Below are 26054 nucleotides of genomic sequence, written 5' to 3' on the forward strand. Positions count from 1 at the left end.
GAGAATAGTGCTACACAGCGCACTGACAGCCATGGACTGTGTTCTGTTATTGCTGTGGGGATAGTTGGCTACTAAGAGTACAACCTACAATACTAACTGACTGGATAGATGAACCTGTCCAGTAGCTGACCCTCACAGAGGCCCATGTTGAGAATAGTGGTTCACAGCGCACTGACAGCCATGGACTGTGTTTTGTTATTGCTGTGGGGATAGTTGACTACTAAGAGTACAACCTACAATACTTACTGACTGAATAGAGGAACCTGTCCAGTAGCTGACCCTCACAGAGGCCCATGTTGAGAATAGTGGTTCACAGCGCACTGACAGCCATGGACTGTGTTTTGTTATTGCTGTGGGGATAGTTGACTACTAAGAGTACAACCTACAATACTAACTGACTGGATAGATGAACCTGTCCAGTAGCTGACCCTCACAGAGGCCCAGGTTGAGAATAGTGCTACACAGCGCACTGACAGCCATGGACTGTGTTTTGTTATTGCTGTGGGGATAGTTGGCTACTAAGAGTACAACCTACAATACTTACTGACTGAATAGAGGAACCTGTCCAGTAGCTGACCCTCACAGAGGCCCATGTTGAGAATAGTGGTTCACAGCGCACTGACAGCCATGGACTGTGTTTTGTTATTGCTGTGGGGATAGTTGACTACAGTACTAATACAACTACTACAACCTACAATACTTACTGACTGAATAGAGGAACCTGTCCAGTAGCTGACCCTCACAAAGGCCCATGTTAAGAATAGTGAGAATAGTGGTACACAGCGCACTGACAGCCATGGACTGTGTTTTGTTATTGCTGTGGGGATAGTTGGCTACTAAGAGTACAACCTACAATACTTACTGACTGAATAGAGGAACCTGTCCAGTAGCTGACCCTCACAAAGGCCCATGTTAAGAATAGTGAGAATAGTGGTACACAGCGCACTGACAGTCATGGACTGTGTTCTGTTATTGCTGTGGGGATAGTTGGCTACTAAGAGTACAACCTACAATACTTACTGACTGGATAGAGGAACCTGTCCAGTAGCTGACCCTCACAGAGGCCCATGTTGAGAATAGTGGTTCACAGCGCACTGACAGCCATGGACTGTGTTTTGTTATTGCTGTGGGGATAGTTGGCTACTAAGAGTACAACCTACAATACTTACTGACTGAATAGAGGAACCTGTCCAGTAGCTGACCCTCACAAAGGCCCATGTTAAGAATAGTGAGAATAGTGGTACACAGCGCACTGACAGTCATGGACTGTGTTCTGTTATTGCTGTGGGGATAGTTGGCTACTAAGAGTACAACCTACAATACTTACTGACTGGATAGAGGAACCTGTCCAGTAGCTGACCCTCACAGAGGCCCATGTTGAGAATAGTGGTTCACAGCGCACTGACAGCCATGGACTGTGTTCTGTTATTGCTGTGGGGATAGTTGGCTACTAAGAGTACAACCTACAATACTTACTGACTGGATAGAGGAACCTGTCCAGTAGCTGACCCTCACAAAGGCTCATGTTGAGAATAGTGGTACACAGCGCACTGACAGCCATGGACTGTGTTCTCTTGTTGTTGTGGGGATAGTTGGCCATGAAGAGCCTTGTCAGCTGCTGCAGTGCTGCCAACTGGTCTGTGTTGATAGTCTTTAACTCTCTGCATATATTGGACAGGGACTCCAGATACCTGCCCAGTTGCTCAGTATTGTTGTCCTCACTCCTGTAACACCTTACACTGTACTCAGGGCACTACATGAAATTGAGAAATCCAAATTGATTCAGAATAAGAACAAAGATCTAAATATTGAGTTTGAATTAGTCTGTTGTAAACTCTAACACTGGTGGGTTTATTGAAACATTTTACTAAATTTACCTTATGTTTATTGTTTTGACATCTGAGTAATGGACCATATTTTATCATTACTATATTGGATTACAGAGTATAAAACTTCAGTTGACAGATTATACTGTAATATAACAATTACTTAACCTCATTACACTTTTATTATTCAACATTGGATTTGGTGACCAATAGGTAATTATTGTTACTGACATGTTACACTATTTATAAATTGTTGTTACATTCAACTTAAGTGTATTTTACCTTTGTAGGTGTGTCACATAATATAGGATTAAAGCTTTTTAAATGTAATTTAAAAAAAGAAATAAATTATTTGATTTAACTGCTTTTATATATTATATTTATAGCTTCAATAAATGTCCAAGAGAGTCTGTGTGAACAGAAAATACACTTAGTGTTGAAACTATGTTTCATAGGTAACTGTCACAAGGGTATTTATGTAAGTTTTAAGTAAATCTTTTAACTGGTTAGCGATCTACCCACAACCATTAATGGGAGACCCACAGTGTTACTATTTTCATGTGTGTCACAAATACTATTTTAACAACAGTAAAAACAAATTCAAGATGCCTTTATCAGTCTTTACGCAACATAACAAGTTACAATAGACTTTGTCAAACCTTTAAGCGGTAATAAGAAAAAATCATAATTTTTGCACTAGAGACTTTTGTTAAAATTAACAGGAACGTTGCAAAAGACATAAGAACTTACAAAATTACTAACTTATATAAATAGAGAGTGGTTATAGAACATTAATTAAGTTATAATGAAAGCATTAAATGGTAAATCAAAAATCAAAAACACAAATTGAACAAGAAACACAAAGAACATATACAATTAAAAACCAAGGAACAATGTAACAATGATATAAATATATAAAGTATGTAAATCAGGTGGTTAAAACATAAAATCTAAAAACTATAAAACAAAAGTTAAAATTTAATGTTGATTCAAATTGAACATGATAAAATTAAAAACTTAAGGAATACCACATGCCAAATACTCATTCACAAAGTATGATACGTTTTCTTTAAGTCATTTGCTTAAAAATCTATTAAACCTATTTATATTTACAATCCATCCTCTTTTTGGTTAAGTTATTAAATAGTTTTATTTTTATTACAGATATAACTAACTTTTTTCAAGCCTGGTCCTTGGTTTCTCTAACGGTATAATTTTGCAGATTTGCTTTCATATCCAGTAAATAATAATGTATAAACAAACAGGGCAATGATATTTAAGTCCCTAAAAACTTGCAGACAAGATTCCCCTTCATTAAAATTCTTTATAATTCTTATTGCCTAATTTGCCAGACAAAAACTTTTTGAATGGTAACTATTTTCCCATAAAGTAATTTCATAGACTAAGTTGGAGTTAAAATAGGTAAAGTAGTAGGTTATTACCATTTTTTCAGTGACACAGAGTTTCAATTTACGCGAACAGAAAAATCACTCTTGCTAATTTATTACAAACACTGTCTATATGGCTTTCCCAGCTGCAATAATACAGAATGAGTTACTAGAATAAGAACTTTATTTTGCCAGAAAATAATTTATACAAATACATTGGCACATCACAGTTATCATTATACCAGAGAATAACAACACTAAAAATCATTCATAATTCAAACTTTGTCAATATATTCTTCAACAGAATAAAACAATCCTTTACAGAGAAAACTATTAAGTTTATGTTTAAAATCCTTATCACTAAGTTGTCTTATCTCTAATGGTAACTTACTATATAACCTAATAGCTATTCTCATGAGGCTATTGTCAGTCTTAACCAGTCTAACTTGAGGCAGATTGATACTAATACAAGATCTTGTGTTTTATATGACTTACTTGGTCCAAATTGGTTTTAAGGTAAAGACTGCTGAATAAACAGAGAAAATACAGTTAAAATTTTAAGATGTGGAAAAACAACTATGAAACTTGTCTACTCCTGCTATGATTCTGATAGCTCTCTTTTGCACTAACTTTGTATAGTCTGTCTGCGCTCTCTGCAGGATGATCCTGAACATTAGAGTGACAAAGTTCTGGTCATGGTCCTCGATCAGTCGACTAGCGACAGATGCCAAGGCACCGAACCCCTCCACAGCCAGCTGCAGGTCGTATGCCGCGGCACAGGGGTCGGTGAACGTCTGCTTGTAATGATCCAGCAGCAACTACAGCGCAAATTCAACATTAACATCAATACTCAAAAGAACTTTCACTATACTAATTACTTGAAATCAAGCTAAAATAATTCTTGGGCTTATCATTTTGTTAATACAAAACGACATTCCACACTATAAAAGTTAATATGATTTATACCAATTGTAATATTTTATGAAAATACAACAACACAATAATTGTCACCTTATACCTTAGTACAGGTCTTGTAAAGGGTGTCTTGAAATTATACACCAAACCTCACCAGATGATTTGTAAGGTTCAATTATACAAGACAATACTTTATTTTATGTGTAATCTAATCCTGTTTAGTTTCCCGTCTGTCTGCCTCTTCTTTCAATAAAATTATATATTGATAACAGCTCATGGTATTAAATTGCACCCTGGCACAGTTGATAGTCTTATACATTTATATATAAAGCATTATTTTCAGTTTCAAGCTAAATTTTGTAAAAACCAATATGGTTTAAATTGTTTCAAGAAACATTACAAAAAGCTCTAAAATATAAAAACCACTTTGGCATGACTTTTTTTGGAATTGAATGAATAGCAATTGAGAAAATATACTTTCACTGTTTAAATAAAAATTAACGTTTGTAAGTTTATTTAAATTTTATTACACTAGAGTAGTAAACTTAAAATATATTTCCTTAGTGACTTTTTCACCTAATTCTAACAAAAAAGGTATCAAACTGAATTTAGGCTATCTTTTTATAATTCTGGTCGTATTTGGCATAGTTTTACCACATATACCAGGTATATCACTATTATCAGTTATAGTGACTACATCAGACCAAACTATTCATGCCACATTCTACCATCCTTTTGGACAGAGAGTACGTCCTTCGGACAAGTATTGAGTAAACTGGAAGAATTAAAAACTTATAAAGCGTTTTAAGAAGATGGTCAGAACCTGTTACAAGAAAAACTCCATTTCAATTCTGACTTCATTTTTAACGCATACACCAGTCCAAAACAATATCAGATAGCAATGGGAGCAGTGACGTCCTTGACCAGTGGGGGTTACGTAATGATAGTCATTCCGTGCATATCCATGCACCCGGTTATCTAACTAAACTTCGGCCAGCCTTTTTTTTTTCTTTCCAGAGGGAAAAGGACAGTTTGACCCCGCGGTTAGTCCTAAAAGGACCTTTGCCCCTCCCTTACTTTAATTTTGTGTCCTCAAAGTCCGAGGCTTTTGCAAAAACCAATCAGATTTGAGGGCTCCTGTTCTCTGATATCCTTGGGGCTGAGGAGATATGCTCCCAGGTATCTTTTCCGAGTTTCTACCATGGCAGGATAATCTAAACAAATGTGCTCTGCTGATTCCTCCCCTCCACAGAGTCTACACTCGTTAGTCTGACTAAGGCCTCCCTTCATAAGATGCTTCCTTAGAGGGCCATGTCCTGTCAACATTCCTAATATTAGTCTTATATCCTCCTTATTTTGATCTAAGAGAGCTGTCCACCCTTTAATGTAAGGAGAGATAAACAATTTGGATAGTCTTAATCCTGAGGCTCTACTCCAATTACTGTGTCCCATCCTCTTTTCCCAATCTTTGACCAGAGCTTTAACGTTGGAGAAGGCTATCCCGCAACCTGGCTCAGGCCCCACCATTGTGGATTCCGCTCCCTTTTTGGTGAGGATGTCTGCTTTTTCATTTCCATGAATGCCTTCACGACCCGGTACCCAACTGAGTGTTACTCTGTTATTCATTGCCAGCTCTGCTAGAGCATTCTTACATTCCCAGACCGCTTTCGAATCAAACGAACAGGTATCAAGTGCCTTCAGTGCAGCCTGACTATCAGAAAGTATTAGGTATTTTAACCCTTTTGTCCTAATTTGTATGAGTCTTCTGGAACAGGAGTCTATTGCCATTACCTCCGCCTGAAAAACCATGGCATGTCTTCCTAGGGGCACAGCCATATCAACTCCTGGTCCGTGTATCCGTGTATTCCGTATCCTGCCCTAGAGTCAAGGCGTGAACCATCTGTGTAAAACTTCAGGACTTCTTTTGTAGGGTAGGCCTCCTTTTTAATCCATTTCTCCCTACTTCCGATAGACACCATATATGGTTTGTCAAAGGAGTATTTCTTAACCATTGCGTCTGATAATTTGGTTAGCATTTCAGCCTCAGGAAATACTTGCAATATTTTCATGTGGCCTTCTAAGGAGGTAGCATTTATTACCTTTGTTCCTAGAAGCTTCATTGCACTCAGAGCAGCTATTCTCACCACCTCCTGCCCCAGAGGAGTGTATCCCAGGACCGCTTCAATTGCTAGTGTTGAGCTCATCGCTCCTTAAGCAAGCTAGCCTTTGAAGACTCTGTAGCCTTTTAGCAGCTGTTGTTTGTACTACCTTCGGCCACCACACTAAGGCAGCATATGTGACCATTGGTTTTATTATGGTTTCGTAAATCCAATATATCATTTTGGGTTTAAGTCTCCATTTAAATCCAAAAAGTCTCTTACAGGCCCCAAGGGCCATTGTCGCTTTGGATATCCTGTTTTCAATATGGGAGTTCCAAGTGAGCTTTTCATCCAGGATTAAACCCAGGTATTTCACTTCTTTTGTTTGGTTTATGCTGATTCCCTCCAGAACAGGTTGTGTAAGCTGGAACTTTCTCTTCCTGGTAAAGGCCAATCTTTAAATCATGTGTTTTTTCTGTGAATTGTGTTTACGTAGTTTTAATGTTTTTTAAATATTGTGGCTACGCCACCGGTTAATTTATGTAATAAACATTTTTGTACCTGCAATCCTGGTGATGGCACCATGTTGTGCCGAGGACATGTAAATTTTATCTATATCATGCAGAATTGCCATTTGACGAAGGTTATACCTACTGAAGAAGAGATCAGATTTCAGATCTCAATACGTAGTGTTACTGAATTTTTGTACCACTTATGTAACGATGACTAATGTCCGGAAAAATCCTGTTTCTTTCAATAATTAATTCCTACACTACCACATATGATAGTACGTACACAATATGATCGCTGGCACATACTGATCAGTAACAGGACGTTAGTGTAAACATTAATATTTAAAAAATAAACTGTGAGGCTTTCTCCACTAAAAAATTAACGTATGAATAACTGTTGACTTTAATAGAATAAAACTCTATTTGTAATATATTATATGTACCGTAGTTTACTTTTTAAGAAAAATTCTCAAAATTCAATGCATGAATCCCTTTGGGAGTGAGCATTTACTGTGCAGTACCAACAAATAATTTAATTTAAACTTTAACTTTAGTTTTCCAAAATTATTTAAGCGGTCACTAGTCTACGTGATTTCAAAAAGAGCAGCTTGAACGTTGAGACCAAATATCTCTTAAGCCAATAAGACACTTTTGGTCTAGACAAGGTCCAATCTATACTTCATAATGTATATATTTAACATTCTTTGTCTAAAACTAAAAGATCATCCAAATAGAATGTATAAATACTATAGGAATTTAATGGATGACAAGTTCCTAGCTTAGTTTATTTTAGAACTGTCCAAATACTTTTACAGATTACTTACTAAGTAATTAACATTTTATAGATTTTCTTTAGGACTTAGAAATCAAGTTCACTGAAACAAGCAGGCCCGTAATCAAACCAGTTTTTTCGGACAATTTTACCAGGGCCCGGGTTCCTAGAGGGCCCCGCCACACGTCTGAAGGGTCTGTATCGACAGAAGAGATAGCTGAATCTAATATCTGTAACACTTTAATAGGCTAAATTTATAATACCGCTCATTACAATTTTCAATAAACTGTGAGTATTACTTTTAAAATAATAGTCTTACTTTTGATTTAAAAATCATAACCATATGTATTTCTATTGTACATTCAAGCAGAAAGGTCAATAATAATATCTGCGATCAAACAACAAATACCTCAACACTTACGGCTGGTCAGGCCCAATCAATCATAACTGGAATGTCGATACAAAAGACGAATTATCTTCAATTGAGAATACAAATAAAATTGGAAAAGCATGTATTTTAAATATTTTTCACAATCATAAATATCTCAAATTAATTTCAAGTAGATAACTAATAGACTAATAGATGTTTAGAGTCCGCTAAATTAATTTAAAACAATGCTTAAATTGGTCCCATTAATATGATTTTTCCATACTAATTTTTAGCAAAGTATATTGAATCTTACTATTATTAACAAAATAATAAGTTGTTTTCAATGGGACAACGTTGAGGGTGGAGGTTGCAAAGCGGTGAGACAGAGTACGGTAGCGAGACATGATGGGGCCTGGCCGAATAGCTTTTCCCAGGCCCTCCAAAGCTGATTATGGCCATGGAAACTATCACAAATTACTTCCAGATTCCTTAAACTACATAGACTGTTTCACTCACCCGTGCCATCTCCTTGTCAGCTAGGCTCTCCGTGCATTGAGTTAAGTGAGTCCAACAGCGTCGATGGAAGGCACGGAGGGCATCTATCCCTGTATACTTGTCCTGCCCTTGCCGTCCCGCCCAGATGGGCAACTCCTTCAGCCACCACCTGTAGTCCTCCAGAGCCCACTTCCACATCTGGTCTAGGTGGACAGTTAATACCTCCAGAGCAGCTGGGAACAATAACGGAAATCTCTCTGTTATCAGGTCAGAAATATTTCAATTACAAGCCAACACTCCAAATCAGAAAAAATTACATAATCTGAGATTCCAGTGTTATCTACTTTTAAACACTACTTTTTCTAAGTAAAACTTTATCATTTCAATACTTTAAAATGTCATTTACTCATAGTCCTTTTTTTCTTTTTTTTCCTATTAGGACAAGAAACTTATAAATTGCACTTAGTCCTGTAAGAAACTTAGCACTACTTCTGGAGTGACAGGATGGGTAAGGTTCAGGCTAGTGGCCGCCTTCTATCGAGATTCATGAGGAAGAATTAGGGCACTAATCTCAAAGTCGTGTCGCCCCGGAAAAAGGAAAGGCCAGCTCTAAACCAGCCTCTCCAGTCAAAGCAGGCGGGGGGTGGCACAACCTTGTTGAGGCTGGTAAGAACCTCTGATAGTTAAGGAACGAACCCCACCTAACTCCAACAGTCATTTCCCACAGGACCTAGCGAATTACCCTTGCACACCACAATCTCGACATTTGCGGTTAGTGATGTGCCGCTCCTGGACATCCATAAGGTCGCCCAGATTTAAGTGATACATCGGTTTTTGCTGTTCCCAGTCGTATGTTCAACTGGAAGGTATAAACCAGCCAGAAGTGATCCCTGCTGGGCATCATAGTCCCTTTAGTAATCAATCAATGTCTTACAAAATAGCAAAGTTTAAAATGTATGAGGGTTGATCAAAAAGTTCCAGGACTTTTTATATAGTATGGGAATGAAATGTCGCATAGCGATGCGGTTGGCAGCAGTGTATTCTCAGTAATACAGCTGCTGTTTCAGATCATGCCACTGAAACAAAAATAAGCTAAGTTTGTTTGAGGTTAGTTTGATGGATTTTGGCTTTTTCTTGTTTAATGAAAATGAATGTGAAAGAAAAGCAACGTTTTTGTGTGAAACTGAACAAATCTTTTTCTATAACTTTTTTGATGTTACAAAAAGCTTTTGGTGATGAATGTTCAAGTCGATTATGTTGTCATCAGTGATACAAGAGGTTTTTAAAGATGGCCAAACATCCACAGAAGATGATGCTCATTCCGGACGCTCTTCAAGATTCTCTATTTGTCTTTAAAAATATATAAATGCAGTTGACATTGTCAGAAAGCTCATAATATTAGTATGACTAGCCAAAACCAAATTCTTCAATTTCGTATATACAAAATTGTTCAATAAGTTCACAACATAACAACAACAAATAAAATATTTAAGAAGTACTAACAGAGAATAAAACAAATAAAAACTAAATAACTTTGTAACTGTGGCCTCAAAATTGACACAGAAATTCTTTTAAACCATTAAAGGTACATTTACCACCAGTGACTTGACCTAAAACTTTACTTCAAGACAATAAGTTCGTTGTTTATCTTTGCCATTTCTCTACTAAATTCGAGTCCAATTTTTAACAATTCTCACTCTCGTACATGCTCACGCCGCTTTGAGAGAGTTCTATCAGTTTTACTTGTTCAGTGAAAATCTACATTATCTTATACTGAATACACACACACACAAAAACCGGTCAAGACACCAAGGAATCTGGTCATTTTGTCACTGAATCCTGTAACATACAATTTCCACTACAATTGTTAAAATAATTTTGTAGCTTTATTTAATTTACTTTAGCCAATTAATTTATATAATTTATTTCAATTAATTTTAAATCGCCACATTGATAATTCCCTTATCATTTCAAATGTCCAAGTTTTTCTAAGCGTTTCAGATCTAATATTTTTTTTCCCCCCTTGGGGTGGCCTACTGCCATGCACTTAAGCCTCAAGGGCTTTTTGCGCACCCCGGAAACACACCATGAGGCCCACCAGTCTACAACTTCAGCAGTTCAACAAACCGCCGAAAACAACCTATCAAGTCCTCCTGGGAAAATTCACCACCCCTGTCCAAACTACCAAAGATGGCATACCGTTTGCTACTGCAGGGTAATCAAAGAGCAGGTGCTCAGCAGTCTCCTCCTGCTCATTACACCTTCCACAGGAGACAACCCTAGAGGATTCACACCTTGGAACACCGCAGAACGGTTGAGGGCCCGTCATAATTGTCGCTGAGCCCTGGTTGGCCAGGGCATCAGCTCTTTCGTTCCCAAGAATCCCCTCATGACCAGGAACCCAACAAACGGTTACATTGTTGATTCTGGCAAGGGAGGAAACGGCCTGATAGCAATCCCAAACCAGTTTGGATTTGATCACGCAAGAATCCAGCGCCATCAGCGCTGCCTGACTGTCCTTGAAAATGTTAATCGTCTTGCCCCTATATCGCAGACGAAGATTCTCACGAGCACATTCCATAATACCTGCGACCTCCGCTTGAAAGACTGTCGGATACGAGATCTAATATTAGTTGCATGATGTTTTTGGACATTTGCCATCGTTCAGTGATACAAAATATCAGTAAACTACGTTTCGAGATCTGCAATTTGATCTCTTCTTCAGGTAAATAACTAACCTAACAATAATTACAAACTAGGTTAAAATAAACGATGATGCATAGAACATACAAGATAAACAAAGAGGTTTTGTATCATATGGATTAATACAACTGTGTGACACAAATTATGTCAAAAATATATTGATACAACTGTTTTTGTTTTTAATGTACTGAAAGAAAGATCACGCAAGCTTACATATTTGAGAATTACGATGATCCTAGAAAACTGTCACAATCACTCACCTCGCTGAAACGTTTTGCGATGGGTATTTTCTTGGAAGGCACAGACTTTCTGGACATATGAGTAGATTTCTTTAGAGTTTTCAGGATCCTCATTGTAGTCTCTGGTGAAGTGTACAAGCATCCCTTTGAGGGCCATCATACATCCTTCGATTATAGGAGTCTTCACATCCTTTGCAGTTATCAACTAAAAACATCCATTTCCACAGTTATCTATTAGGTTTTCCAAAAACTAATTGCCATAATGTGTCAATGCACGAAAAATAATAACAAACATGTTACTGTTTCCATATTTTAATACGTTCATTGTTATAACATGCAAACACATGAAGAACATTCCCTATGTTTTTATTTTGGGTTCGACTTTGACTTAATAACAAAAGTATGTCGAAAGGCTGAATCAGGATAATTATCATTGCCCACATTCTACAGAGAATTGCATAAGTATAACTGTTACATAAATTGTTGTTAACACTAAGAGGATTATGTTCTATACAAAGGCTATACTTGAGCAATTTGTAGTTACTAACAATTCACACAATGACAATTAAAAACTGCTAAGATTTTTTTTAGTGAGAAATTGGTTTCAATGCTTTAAAAAACTATGTACAGCAAATTAATTTACAAATTATCCTTTTTTTCTATGTATGTATTAATTTACACTACAAAAATTCTGTTTAGAAATACACAAGGTTTCATTCTTCCTTTAGTAACAATTCTTGTAACTACTTAATCTAGACTTAAAAAAATACTTATTAACAAACAGTTCCTTCCATTTAATTTTCATAAGATACTGATTAAAGAACCAAACATTTTTCCATTCAATCTTATCCCTCATCATCATCAGTTCATGTCTCCTTAAAACCTTTTTTAGGAGAAATGAAACATCTGTATCTACTCTGACTTTATGTGCTTTTTACAAAAGACAACCACACTGTTTTTAGTGTTAAAAAGAAGAATCAAGAATCTTTATTAGTCATCATAACATCATTAAAATGCATTGATATCGTCACAAAAGCTTCAATAGAATATTAGCTGACAATATATTAAATTAAATGTTGATTCAAGTGGTTGAGATGAAACAATAGTAGCTTACGTTAACTAAGCATGGACAATTAACAATAAATATATATTAAGTAAATATATATATATATTTTATTTTATATTTTATAATATATATATATATATAACTACAGAAAGTTAATTAATAACTGATTTATCAGAGAATAAATTGGTAAAAGACTCAATAAATAATCAATAAATAGTGCAATAACAGACAGTTAAAACAGCTAAACATTTAGGTAGGCTACAATACTGATAGTGTTCAAATTAAAATGAAAAACCTATCACAGAAAGTGCCAAATATTCATCTACGAGGTGTGTTCAAAAAGTATCGCAAATTTTGTATTTTCACGGGTTACGTATCTTCGAATTTCGATTTTTTTGTGGCGTTATGTTGGTACATATGTCTCTCACTTATGTTGACAATTTCGGCCATTTTGAATGTTCAGTTAATTGTTGACAGCTGCTTTGCTTGCACGTGTTTTGGTTTGTCTTCGATTTTTACCTATTCAAAAAAATGGAACAAAGAACCTGTACCAAATTTTGTGTGAAAAATGAAATTAAGTGCGTGGATGCATTCCGAATGTTGACTGTGGCATACGGAGAAGCTACTTTGGACAAAAGCAACGTTTATCGGTGGTACAAAATGTTTTCAGAAGGCTGAGAAGATGTGAACGACGAAGAGCGTGCCGGACGCCCGAGCACTTCAACAACAGACGAAAAAATTGATGACGTGAAGAAAATGGTATTGGCCAATCGTCGAATCACCGTTAGAGAAATTCCCGAGGGCCTAGGCATATCGATTGGCTCGTGCCATTTGATTTTAATCAATAATTTGGGCATAAGACGGGTCGCCGCAAAATTCGTACCAAAATTGCTCAATTTTGACCAAAAACAGCATTGCATGAACATTGCTAATGAGATGTTGGAATCTGTCCGCGACGACCCGAATTTGCTCCAGAGGATCATAACTGGTGACGAATCGTGGGTTTATGGTTATGACGTGGAAACCAAAACTCAATCATCTCAATGGAAGCTGCCGCACGAACCAAGACCGAAAAAAGCACGCCAAGTTCGGTCGAATGTGAAAGTTTTGCTTACAGTTTTCTTTGATTGCAGGGGTGTGGTGCATCATGAGTTCTTGCCACAAGGTAGAACTGTGAATAAGGAATATTACCTGCAAGTTATGTGCAATTTGCGTGAAGCAATCTGCCAGAAACACCCGAATTCGTGGAAAAACAAAAATTGGCTTTTGCACCACGATAACGCCCCTGCTCACACATCGCTGCTTGTACGCGACTTCTTGGCCAAAAACAACATGAAGATAGATATTCACGAATAAATAAATAATTCGCAATACTTTTTGAATACACTCTGTATACTATAAAAAGGTCTAGTTAACAGCCATCTATACATCACTGATTTGAATTTATTAAGACTAATGTTATGACTGGTGAGAGGTAGTTTATTAATCAAACGGATACCCATAAAAGAATACATATATTGTGATTTGCTTAATCTGCAGTAGGGCTGATCTAAATACAAGCTGCCCCTAGTAGGATATTGATGAATGTTATTTCTAAGAGAAAAGTCACCAAGAGTCTGTTTTACTTTAATCGGACATGAATAAATATAAAGGGTGATAACTGTAAAAATACCTTCCTCTACAAAAGTAGGTTTACATGGAGTTAAGGAGGAGAAGTCTTTTTTTGTAATAGTAATACTTTTTTTAATATCATGACTGTTACCCCATAGTGTGATTCCATACAATATGGTGCTATGAAAAAATGCATAATATGGAGATTTAAGATAGTCTTTGGAAACAAGTTTCTTTAGGTGGTGCAGCAAAAAAAAAAGAATTACTCTTGACAGCCTACAACAGACACTTTGAACATGGGGTTGCTAAGTCAACTCAGGATCCAAAGTTATACTCAACAGTCTAAAAGTATTTTGCAATTTAGGTATTCAAATTCATTAGAAGAAATAGAAATAAATGAGGACTTTTGGGAGGAAACAGTCAAATGGAGGTGATTAGAACCTACTAGGAAGGCACATCCAGGTTTTTGATAGACTTTGACTAAAGGATCTTTCCCTTGAGGGAAGAATTTTCTACAATCTCACATATTAGATTAGTTATTACAGATCAATGTAGAGGTGGATCGTTTCAACTGGAGCTTCTTCATGCTCCATAACTAACTGCAACAACAAAAAACTAAATGGTTCCACTGGAACTGTCACAACAACGGAACCGCAACAATAACAAATTAAAGGTTCCACTGGAGGTCTCGCGGCAACTTAACTATTGCAACAGATTCTGGGCTGGTACTGGAGCTGGAACGACGAGATAACCGCGACACTATACATTGCAACGAGTAGAGAGAAACTGTTATTCTTAACGTTTTTATCGGTTGGGAATTTCATTGTATTAAGCATTTTTTAAGTCTGCAACAACTTTTTATAGCTTTTATTGATCAACAATTTCAATCCCTAATTAAAACATATTTTAATATTTTCCTGTTTTATGGTATTATAAATATTTAATTTTTATCTTAATTGAACTATACATTAATGTTTTTAATATAGCATATATGTTGTAATTTGTAATAAAAAAAATAAATAAATAAATAAACATGCCTTTTATTTCAAGCGATTATCAGATACATCTGTTTTTCATAATAACTCACGTCAACATGATACAATATATTTTAGACACTAAACTTATTTAAAACAGTTAAAAGTACAAAGTTAAAAGTATAAAACGTCACGCCAGTGAAAAGAGGTGCTTCTTTAGCTGAAGTTTAAATTGGCGACCTTTAAAGCAATTTAAGGTCACAAGGGAGACCGTTGTACAACTTTGGACCAAAATGGGAAAATCCCCCTTCGACCAATCTCCAACCTCACTTTATTAAAGTGAAGTTGGTCACTCTGCCGAGTTTTTGCGGCAAACGATCTCAGCACAGCACGACTGCACAGCCTTTCTGCCAGGTACCGTGGCTCCCGCTGGAACAGTACATTGTTTACAAGGCAGCAAGTCTGCATCCTACACACGGCATCCATGGTCATGAGTCCTGCAGCATCTCGAAAGGGTGACACGTGATCTCTTCGACAGAGCCCGTATACAAAACGAATTGCAGTGTTTTGCATTCTTTGAATTCGTTCTGCGTCCTCCTTTGAGATGCTATTGCCGTATGCAGGAAAGCAGTAATAAAAAATTGGTAACACGACAGACAGGACAAGACGCAGCTTAACGGACTCTGGAAAGGGTGGATCTCAGCGTATACATGCCTCGCACAGTCTCCCCAGTGCTCTCTGAGAAACATACGACACATGGTCAGAAAACCCCAGCCCACTGTCCAGCACAACGCCAAGCGTCTTTACAGTGTCACTTACACTCAAGTTTTCATCGCCAATCCTGATTTGCACGTTGCTCTCTTTGATACACTGCACCTGAGCCGCTGATGCTATGTAGAGAACCGTGCATTTTTTAGCGTTCAGCTTAAGACCATGTCTCTCCGACCACACTCGCATGCTCTCCAAATCTGAATTTACGTTAGCAATACCTCCTCCAACCCCATTTAACCCAAATGGCATATGCAACTGGCAATCATCGGCATACAAATGGACTTTGCAGTGGCGCACACAGTTGTCCAGATCTGATGTGGTACAATGTGAAGAGTACCGGCCTAGACAACTTCCTTGCGGGACGCCCCTAGCTTTCACCAGAGGAAGAGAAGAAGTCATCGTACCCATCCTCGTCATCTGTTGCCTCTCAACAAGATATGACCTAAACCAGTTTAGTGCATTATACCCGAAACCAAGAAACTTCATCATCTTTGCAAGCAATAAAAGAATGGCTGATTGAGTCAAAAGCCTGGGAGTAGTCAAGCATGACTAGTGAACTACACCGGCCTCCCGTCCCGAGTCTCAAACAAGTCACTAAACAAGTTAACCAGTGCAGTACATGTCCCGTGATGTTTCCTGAACCCAGACTGGAGTTTCGGTAGAATATTTTGCTCATCAACAAAATTCGAAATTTGTCTCACAACCAATTTTTCCACTATTTTCGACATGGCTGGTAAGATTGATATGGGTCTAAGATGAGAAACACTTGTTGGTATCTGTGTTTTTGGCAATGGTTTGACTATACTCATCTTCCATGTCTGTGGAAACTCATCTCTTGCCAAGGACATAAATTTACAAGGTGGGTAATGGCATCAATAGCATATGGGCTTATTGCTCTTATCATATCAATACCGATGTCGTCTGTTCCTACTGCCTTAGAGTAATTTCATTCATTGCTTGACACCACCCTCTTTTTGTGAAAACTATCCTAAACTTAAACTCGTTAGTTTAGTCCTACCCTTCTGTTCGAATCATAAAACTGCTCCAATGCTTCATCAGGTTCGCAAGACGTGCCCATCTCTGTGAAGTACTTGTTTATATCATTAGTATTCATGTTTGGAGGCAGTTTTTTGATCTTTTTGACCCCACTATACCACTCTGCCGTAAGCATTTCCAGAAAATACTGGAGTCTCTACAATTGGCCAGTTTATCTTCAAAATATCTTTTCTTTGCCGATCTTTATAGCGCTATTCAGTGTGTTTCTGACTCTTTTTATATTCTGACCAGTTAGCATCATTCTGATTTCTAAGAACTGCCTCTTCAACCTGGTTTTTCACTTTTGTGAGTTCTATAACTTCTCGGGTTCTCCAGGGGCCTTATTTTTTGTTACTCTTTTAGTAACAATTGGAGCATGTTTGTCAAAATGCTTTTAATGTTGGAAGCTATGAAATATTCTATATCATCAACACCGCTGAGATCACATGCTCTACTCCAATCCACTTCAGCAGCCCATTGCCAATGTTTCATTCAGATTAAATTTGGAGTAATCTCTGTACCTTATCAACTTGGCCTGAGTCTTCTCTTGCTCGAATCTTAAGTCACAATATATGAGTCTGTGGGCTGTTATTCTCAATCCTCGATGATCAATAATACTTGATGTGTCTATAACTCCACACTTTTTCTACTTTGGTAGCTTTTGTCAGCAATCAGATGATCAATCAATGTTTCTGAAGTGCTTGTTACTCTAGTCGGCTCACTGATGTGCTGTACAACGTTGTGAGACTTAATCAGTACGACGAAGGTAGCCAGCAGCACTGCAGGTATTGGACATCAGATCAACGTTGATGTCACCCAAACAGACGACAGAGTTAACCTCAACACAGCCATGTCCACAAAAAAAGACTGGAACAGAGATTTTAGGCAAGTGTAGTTCACATCAGGCGGTCTGTAGACGATGGCAACCCCTAGTTTACACTCTCTCATTCTGACAATAAGCGAAATGTGTTCAATACTAGGGTCAACTTCGGCCAGCTCGACTCGCTCAAATCTAAGACAGTCCTTGATGTAAACGGCAACGCCACCACCAGGCTGCAGACTGCGGTCAGCTCTCAAAAAAGTATAACCCGGCATCTCGTAACTGAGAGAAGGAGTATAAGGGTCAATGCCATGTCTCAGTGACACCAAATTACCTCAAAATCGAAATCTTGCACAAGGGCATGGAGTTCATCAAATCCAGTGTTGAGGGAGCGCATATTGACATGAGCCAATCTAAAATTGCTCCCTCTTACTGCCCGTTTCCCGGAATCGGAAGGTGTCTGTGAGTTGGAGATTGAGCTTAGGGGGTATACTGCAGCAGAATGCTCAGTCTCGAGCCTGAGACTAAAGTCCATCACAGCTCAAAGAGTGCCGCCAGCCGCGCCACACCTCTCCTGTTTAGGTGTCTGCCATCCCGGCCAAGATCTCGCCTCGCAACCCAACAGTTCGCCTCCACAAATGTGACACCAAAGTTGTGACACATTATTTCAAGCTGACTGTTAAAATCAAAAAAGAGCTTTGTAGCCAATATCTGATCGAATGAGAACCGCTGTTTAACAAATATTTTGGAATTTGGAAAATGTTTTTTTAGTTGTAAACAGCAAGTCAGCCATACTGTGAGAGCCTGTTTTTTTTCCGTGTCCTCCGTTGTACCCCGGACCCCCCTGTAACCTCTCCTCAGGTTGTTGGTGCCTGCATGAAGATGAATAAAAAGACAGATCTTGATTAACATAGTTCAGCAACCTTTCTTTGACATTTACAATACGAGCTCCAGGACAGCATTCTAGCATAGCACCCTTATACACACACTTTAGGCTGGCCTGGGCGTACTAGAGAATCACCGATAATCAACATTTTACCTGAACTAGCAGCTACGTTGTCTACAATTTTTTTCATTAGGAGCCTCTAAATTGACAGTGCTTTGGGCATCACAACAACCTGAGGCATCACCACCACAGAGATCGTCAGGGCCAACGCCGAGATCCTTCAGAGGGGTCTCAGAGAGCGTGGCAGGGAAGGCGCGTCAGCGTATCAAACTGAAAAGTTGACCCGCGCCTCCAACCCCGCAATCTGAGCCCTCAAAACAAACCAGCTCCGCCTCGAGCACCTCTATGGTAGTCAACAAACACTTTCTTTCTTCACCCAAAGCTTCCACTTTTGCTTTATTGTCTACTAAATACCTTATCTATAATTTCCTACATCTAACTGTACATTTTCCTTAATTCTATCACTTAGAGCTAGATTTTGTTCCGTCAATTATTCCGTTAATTAATATGAAAACCAAACAAAACTAAGTAAATATTGTAATAAAAGTATTAAAAATTCACTTGTTTGTAAAAATTGCTAGAATTTTAACCACTGATTATAAATTTAAAACGTTTTTTAACTTATTCATTTTCTAACTAAACAAATCTGTTATATACGATACAATTTAACCGTGATTTGAATTCCTTTCCTGTGAAAATTAAAGTTTCTCAAGATTCTTACCCACGTGTAAATTTACTAAACTGATAAAACAATGTTGAATTGAGATATAGTTTTTGTATACCTGGTTTTTGAGTTCTGCAAGTACATTTCGGAGCACTGAGTTGATTGTACTAGCAGAGCAGTTGGCAGGGTAGTGCTGGGCAATGGCCCCAAACAGCTCATAGATACTCCCCAACACTGAAACAGATGTATAAAATTAATCACAGTCATTTAAAACATATTAAGCATTTACATATTATGAATTAATGTGTATATTTTGGAGCAAGCAGTTTTAGTCATTGTTTGAAAGGGTTGCTCTACTGATACTAAAGTTACTGTGTAGATATGGAAACCAATGAAATGATTTGAAGAAAGTGGGCATTAAACATGGAGTCAAATAGTGCATACAGGTCTTTAAGGATCCTTAGAATTCATCACTTGAGTTGAACATTGCAAATTAATTTCTTAAGCACACATACCAAAGAATTTCTCGTAGTTATTCAATAAGCCATTTATGGAAACTATGATCAGTTTTCTGGGTAATCTCTAATATTGTGTGATCATGTAAAATCTTAGTGAACAGTTTCTAACATATTGCAACTTAAGGTGGAGACAGAGTAGCGCGCCTGTGCTGCTCTGTTCCACATTCAGTGTTTCCAGTGAAATGACATCACACATGCCACACGCCACGAACTCGTCCAAACACAAACAAAAACAAGGAAGTTTTTTGTGTGTGGACTAAAAACCAACTCGAAATGTATCAACCTGCGCTTTCTGGGTGCGCTGCCTTGTCCATAACAGGCACATTTGGCGTACCACGGCATGACGTGGTATTGTGGTACTAGCTCTATACATTTATATGTATGTATATATCTATACAAATATTTATGCCTGATTTTTGCACTATTCATTAGTTATTATATTATGCTGCGGATCGCGTTGCTGTGCCAATTTGCTGCGTATCGGTATTCAATGTTGTTGAGGCCCCACGTTGTTGTGTGCCATTTTGCTGCGGATCGCGTTGGTCGCCATCTTGCTGCGAGATTTGCCCAAAGCTAGCTGTGTTCTTTTGCTACGGTCCCCTCGTTTGTTTGAAACTCTGCCACGTTCCAGACCCACGTTTGTTGTCCCAATTTTCTCCCAATCGGTATTCAAAATGTGCTCCCTCTCATTGGCCATGCAAATCACCTCGTGTTGGCCAACTCACATTATTCCAAGTTGATACCAAATAACTATCAAAATTTAATGTCTGTGGTGTTGTTGATATCACCAACAACAAGTCTATATCTATGTCAGGTTTTTTAAATAGATTGAATAATGGTTAAAAAAACTCAATATCACTCCATTAAAGTTCCTATCACACTTCTTTATAGATGGGACACTCAAATAAAACTCAAAGCAAATGACCTTGATGTCAATTTATTTATATTACACTGTCCATACATATATAATTCCACTCACCTTGCTTTGATAACTTGAGAATCTAACATAACATCTCATCCCTTATAAAAATTTCAATACACCATAATACAGTTTCCTATTAATTTTATCACTACTGTCCCAGGAGGATCCACATGAGCACAACCTCCTTGCTTCAAGTCTAGAAAGAGAAAACAAAAGGCCAAAAACAAAATCCAGATAATTACCGTCCAATTTCAATACTGCCATCATTTTCTAAAGTATTTGAAAAATTAGCACTAAACCAAATTACAAATTTTTTAGAATCTAATTCAATTTTGACTTGTGATCAATTCGGATTTAGGAGGGGTCACAGTACATTAGGGGCCATTAATAAACTTGTAAATGAGGTGTCTTGGGCTTTGGATGGGTCACAGAGAACCATGGGTGTGTTTTGTGATTTGTCCAAGGCTTTTGATTGTGTGAACCATAATATCCTTTTAAAAAAGCTTAAACTGTACAGTTTTTCAAATAGATCAATCCTGTGGATTGAATCTTATTTAGTTCATCGATTTCAAAGAACTGTAATTTTTAAAAATAGTGTAAAATCTAGATCTCGTTGGGAGGAAATTAAAGTTGGTGTTCCTCAAGGGTCTATTTTGAGGCCTCTACTTTTTCTTCTGTATGTTAATGATTTACCTAAAAATGTTTCACCAAAAATTATATTATATGCAGATGACACAACCGCAGTTGTTAAAGCAAACTCTCACTTTCAATTGAAAAATAAATTAAATCAAGCTTTTTATGAATTGGCATACTGGTTTAAGGTTAACGGATTGAAATTAAATCAAGAGAAAACTCAACTATTAAATTTTCGAACAGCACAATTAAAGGAGGGCTATAATAAGGATGTGATTTTCCACGGCCAACAAATAAAATTATGTGATAGTGCAAAATTTTTAGGTATAGATCTGGATATAAACTTTTCTTGGAAAAAATGTATTGAAAATATTATTAGAAGATTAAACTCGGCATGTTATCAAATGCTAGTGTTACGAAATTCAATTAATTTGGAAACTAGAATAATAATTTACTACTCTTTCTTTTTTTCAATAATTCAATATGGTATTGAATTTTGGGGATCATCTTCTGACTTTGATAAAGTTTTTAAGATCCAAAAAAAAATTATGAGATTAATGACCTTTTCATCATTTAGAACTTCTTGCAAACCTCTGTTTAAAGAATTAAAAAATCTTATCACTTCCAAATTTATACATTCTGAAAACCCTACTAACAGTACAATCAAATTTTGAAAGCTTATCAAGTGATAACTTTGATCATAATTACAATACAAGATTTAAAGCTAATTTTCAATATCCCATACATCGACTGCGTCTGGTAGAAAAAACTCCAATATACACGGCAAAAAAACTATACAATAAGTTACCTCAAAAATATAAACATTTAATCAATTCAAAAACATTTAAAAGCAAACTAACAGATTTTTTTGTTGGAAAAAAACTATTATAGTGTTGATGAGTATTTGATGGATCCTGAATTTTAAAATTGTGTTTTAACATAGATTACATTAAATTTGTTACGCTGTCTTGACCTCTTATATGTATTTTTATTAAGTTTATATGTATATGTAAATTGTGATGTGCATATGTATGAATGTATATGTGTATGTATCATTATTACATTAATTTATGACAATGTTACCTGTTTCTATAGCAATGCTATGTATAAACGTTGACGTAACAATAAAGACCGATTCTGATTCTGATTCTGATTCAGATTCAGAAGAAGGATTCTCCGTATAAAATTACGCATACCGACTCAAAACAATACTCATCCCCTCTCCCGTTCAAATCAGCGTCTTCACGATTAAATATAATTTGATTCTTTTCTTATAATTGTATAAATTTATCACGTTCACTATAATTAATCAATTTAAGTCTTTCTATTTTCTTTTATTATTTTTCCAAAGCTTTTTATTTAAATTTTTAGCAACATGTGCTTTATGACGTCATCAATATGCAAGTCATTTTATCCCACAATTGGCTTTTCTGCGTAATTTTATTTAGTACTTTTGTAAAACACGAATTTTGGTTATGTTTAATTCATTTTAATTAATTAAATTTGTTCCCGTATAAAGTTTTAATATATTTCTCCGTTATTAATTAAATAAATCTCAATTCCGACAACATGTGATTCACTGACGTCACAGTCTGCCGATTCACTGACGTCACAGTCTGCCAATTCCCCGCGAATATTCAAATGTCGTAATTTGACCTGTTACAATTATGTTGTTCTGTTATTTAGTTTCCATTGCATGAGTTTGTATGCTGTAAATTATGTTCATTCAGTCAATGTTGTGAAACTGTTGTAATGAATAAATAAATAAACTAATACAACACAGTATCAAAGAACGAGAAGGTAATGGAATAGTTATCACATGAATACGAACGTATTATGTAAAAACTTTATGACCCTACAATCAAATAGACCTTCCTTGGACTAAGATGAACCTATGTACCAGGTTTTAAGCTTCAATGAGTAATTATCACACAGATGGATGAACAGATGGACAGACAACACAAAACACAATTTTAATAAGATCCTGTCATGTCCATAGTGATTGATCAGAGACAAAAAGTTGTAAGAAGGCCATCTTTGATTAATACACAAAACAAGATTCGAACCTTTCCTTCACATCTTCGCTGTGACACCTATCATGTACCGACTTTAAGACAGTCGAGATAATACCAGCGACTGTCCATTGCAATTCTTTTGGTATTTACTTGTTTTTTTTCTTTTTGTTCTCTCTCTCTGTATCTTTTTTATTAATTTCTTATACTCTATGCGCAACAAAAAAATATCTTTTTTTCTCTCTTCGTCAAAATATTCTGTTGAGCGCTTTAAACCTTTTTCAATTTATAATGTATAGTATGAGTTTTCTAATTTGCAGGACATCGAACAGCATATCTATACAAGCAAAAAAATAGCAAAATTTGAAGTCTTACAATACTGCTACAGCTCATTAATTAGTGCTTAGGATTTCAAATTCAATTGTTATCCACAGTCCGAACATTGCATTGATACAGAGCTGAGTCCTGTTTTCTAAAAACTGTGTTTAAAACTAAATGTTCACGTGGATAGTTCTATCAAGTAGGATATATAAGTCTACCACAATAATATTCGTACTTTATTACTTATTACTTTAAAATATTATATATTGAATGTCTCATATTGCATGAAAAAAGATCTTTAGTATTAAGTAATTTCAGCTAATTTGTAATAAAACATTAATTTAGCTTCTTATTTCAATTGTAAAAATAAAACTAGTTTGCTTATACCAAAATTTGGTGTAATCATTAAAAAAGATATAATTTCATGTTCATCTTTAGGTTTTGAATTACTATTACAAGTAAAGAGGTAGCAGAGTTGTTTATGGTTTTATAATAATACAATTTCCGATGGTTTAATATATTTACTTGAGGGTCTACGATTGACTGTCATTTGAGAAACACTGTTACATTAATTCTCAAAGAAGTTCTTTATTTAAAAATTGTTTAGTAATACCTTAATATCTACACAATGCTCAGAATGTTGCAACTAGATTTTAATAAATTCCCTACCTGTTGGACAAAGTGATTTTTTGCATCCCAGTTTTTGATTAAAGATGAATGTAACCAAGGCACTGACATTGAGATCTGCATCGGGTGGAAGTGGCACCTTAGATCTGACGATCGCTGTGATAATCTGATAAGCCCTCCCTTGAAGATCAGCTGAATTTGAGTCTCGGACACATTTATAGCAGACTTCCTAAGACATAAAGACAAAGCTCTGACTCTGACTGGTTTCAAGTTTGGGTTATATGAGAATCAACGATATTCCAGCTGTCCCCTGTTGAAATATTAACAAAAATATACCAATAATAATATTTATGCAATTCAACGTCTCATCAAATGCTTTAACTTAAATAAATACTGTGGAGCAACCCAATCCACTTTCACGCCAACCCTGGCTCACTTGTTACTTTTCCTTCAAAATTGCTAAATATGTTATATTTTTTATATTAGTATCAGGGAAATTTGAATTCTGTAGTGACAATGATGAACATTAATATATGTAACAATGATATTAAATTCATTCCAATATTTTATTTAGCCTCAAGAATCTGAAATGGTTTAGTTAACTGGTTAAAAAGTACTTATTTCTTATTACTTTGGGTATTTTTCTGGCTTGGCATCCTGTTTACACAGCCCTCCCCAGAACATAAGTTCTACTTGCTCCCCCTTAATCTAGCATAGTCTACAAGTTTTATATTAAAGTTATAAGTTTTAGGTACTTGTTAATTATATAGATGCATGGTTTTTTTACAAGTGGAAACAACAATAGCTCAACTAATTGAAGAAATCATCGACAATCTGGAAAAAGGAAAAATTGCAACAAGCATATTTTTGGATTTTAGTAAAGCGTTTGACTGCCTTGACCATGAACTCATACTGAAAAAGTTACACTCTCTTGGAGTCATTGACAAGGAACTTGACTGGTTTAAGAGCTACTTGAGCAACAGGGAACAAGTAGTAGAACTTACTTACTTGGAGAAAAACACTGTGACGAAAGTAAAATCCAAGCCAATACCAGTAAGCAGAGGAGTACCTCAAGGCTCCGTGCTTGGACCCGTCTTGTACATTCTCCTAACAAATGACTTCCCAAATTATCTCCAAAACCACTGTGAAATTGTAATGTATGCTGACGACACAGCTTTGATTTTAGCAAATAAGAACAAATCTCAGCTAGATATAGACTCTTTTGTTGCATACAATGTGGCTAAGCAATACTGCCACCTCAATGATTTAGTCTTAAATGACTCAAAGACCCAACAGCTAGTCTTTACACCTAACCCAAACCAATATGACGGGCTCCCAGAAATAACTACAATTAAATCAGGAAAGTACCTTGGTCTAACTGTTGATCAAAACCTCTCATGGGAACCTCACATCAATCAACTCTGCCACAAACTTAATAGTAGCCTGTATGCAGTGAGAAGAATAAAACAAATCAGTAGCCCTCAAGTAGCTTTGACAGCATACCTTTCCCTATTTGAATGTCATCTCAGATATGGACTGATAGCCTGGGGAGGTACGACAATTGGAAATCTTAAAAGGGTGCTCGTTATACAAAAAAGGGCTGTCAGGACTCTAAGTGGATTAGGACCAATGGACTCATACCGAGCAGCTTTCAGACATCTAGGAATACTGACGATCATAGGACTCTATATCCTAGAGACGATCTTATTTGCCACAAAAACAGGGCACGCAAGAACTGGCGACATCCACCCCTACAACACCAGACATAGAAACAACTTCCTCCTTGACCCTCATCATCTGACTCTGTTCGAGAAA

The 26054-nt window shown here is 36.6% G+C and overlaps 1 protein-coding gene across 1 annotated transcript in view; it reads right to left on the reverse strand.

Moving 5' to 3' along the window:
- The window catches only part of LOC124364777 (DNA-dependent protein kinase catalytic subunit-like), a 48657-nt gene that overhangs the window by 15621 nt on the left and 6982 nt on the right, over nucleotides 1-26054 (reverse strand). Inside the window, exons 3-8 of the mRNA XM_046820518.1 lie at nucleotides 24282-24468; nucleotides 19325-19440; nucleotides 11341-11524; nucleotides 8399-8610; nucleotides 3845-4032; nucleotides 1477-1724 (exon numbers count right to left, since the gene is read on the reverse strand). Coding sequence (XP_046676474.1) covers nucleotides 1477-1724; nucleotides 3845-4032; nucleotides 8399-8610; nucleotides 11341-11524; nucleotides 19325-19440; nucleotides 24282-24468 — 1135 coding nt within the window. The remainder of the gene's footprint in view (nucleotides 1-1476; nucleotides 1725-3844; nucleotides 4033-8398; nucleotides 8611-11340; nucleotides 11525-19324; nucleotides 19441-24281; nucleotides 24469-26054) is intronic.

Source organism: Homalodisca vitripennis, chromosome 6 (genome assembly GCF_021130785.1).
Source record: "Homalodisca vitripennis isolate AUS2020 chromosome 6, UT_GWSS_2.1, whole genome shotgun sequence".
In the NCBI taxonomy this organism is placed as follows: domain Eukaryota; kingdom Metazoa; phylum Arthropoda; class Insecta; order Hemiptera; family Cicadellidae; genus Homalodisca; species Homalodisca vitripennis.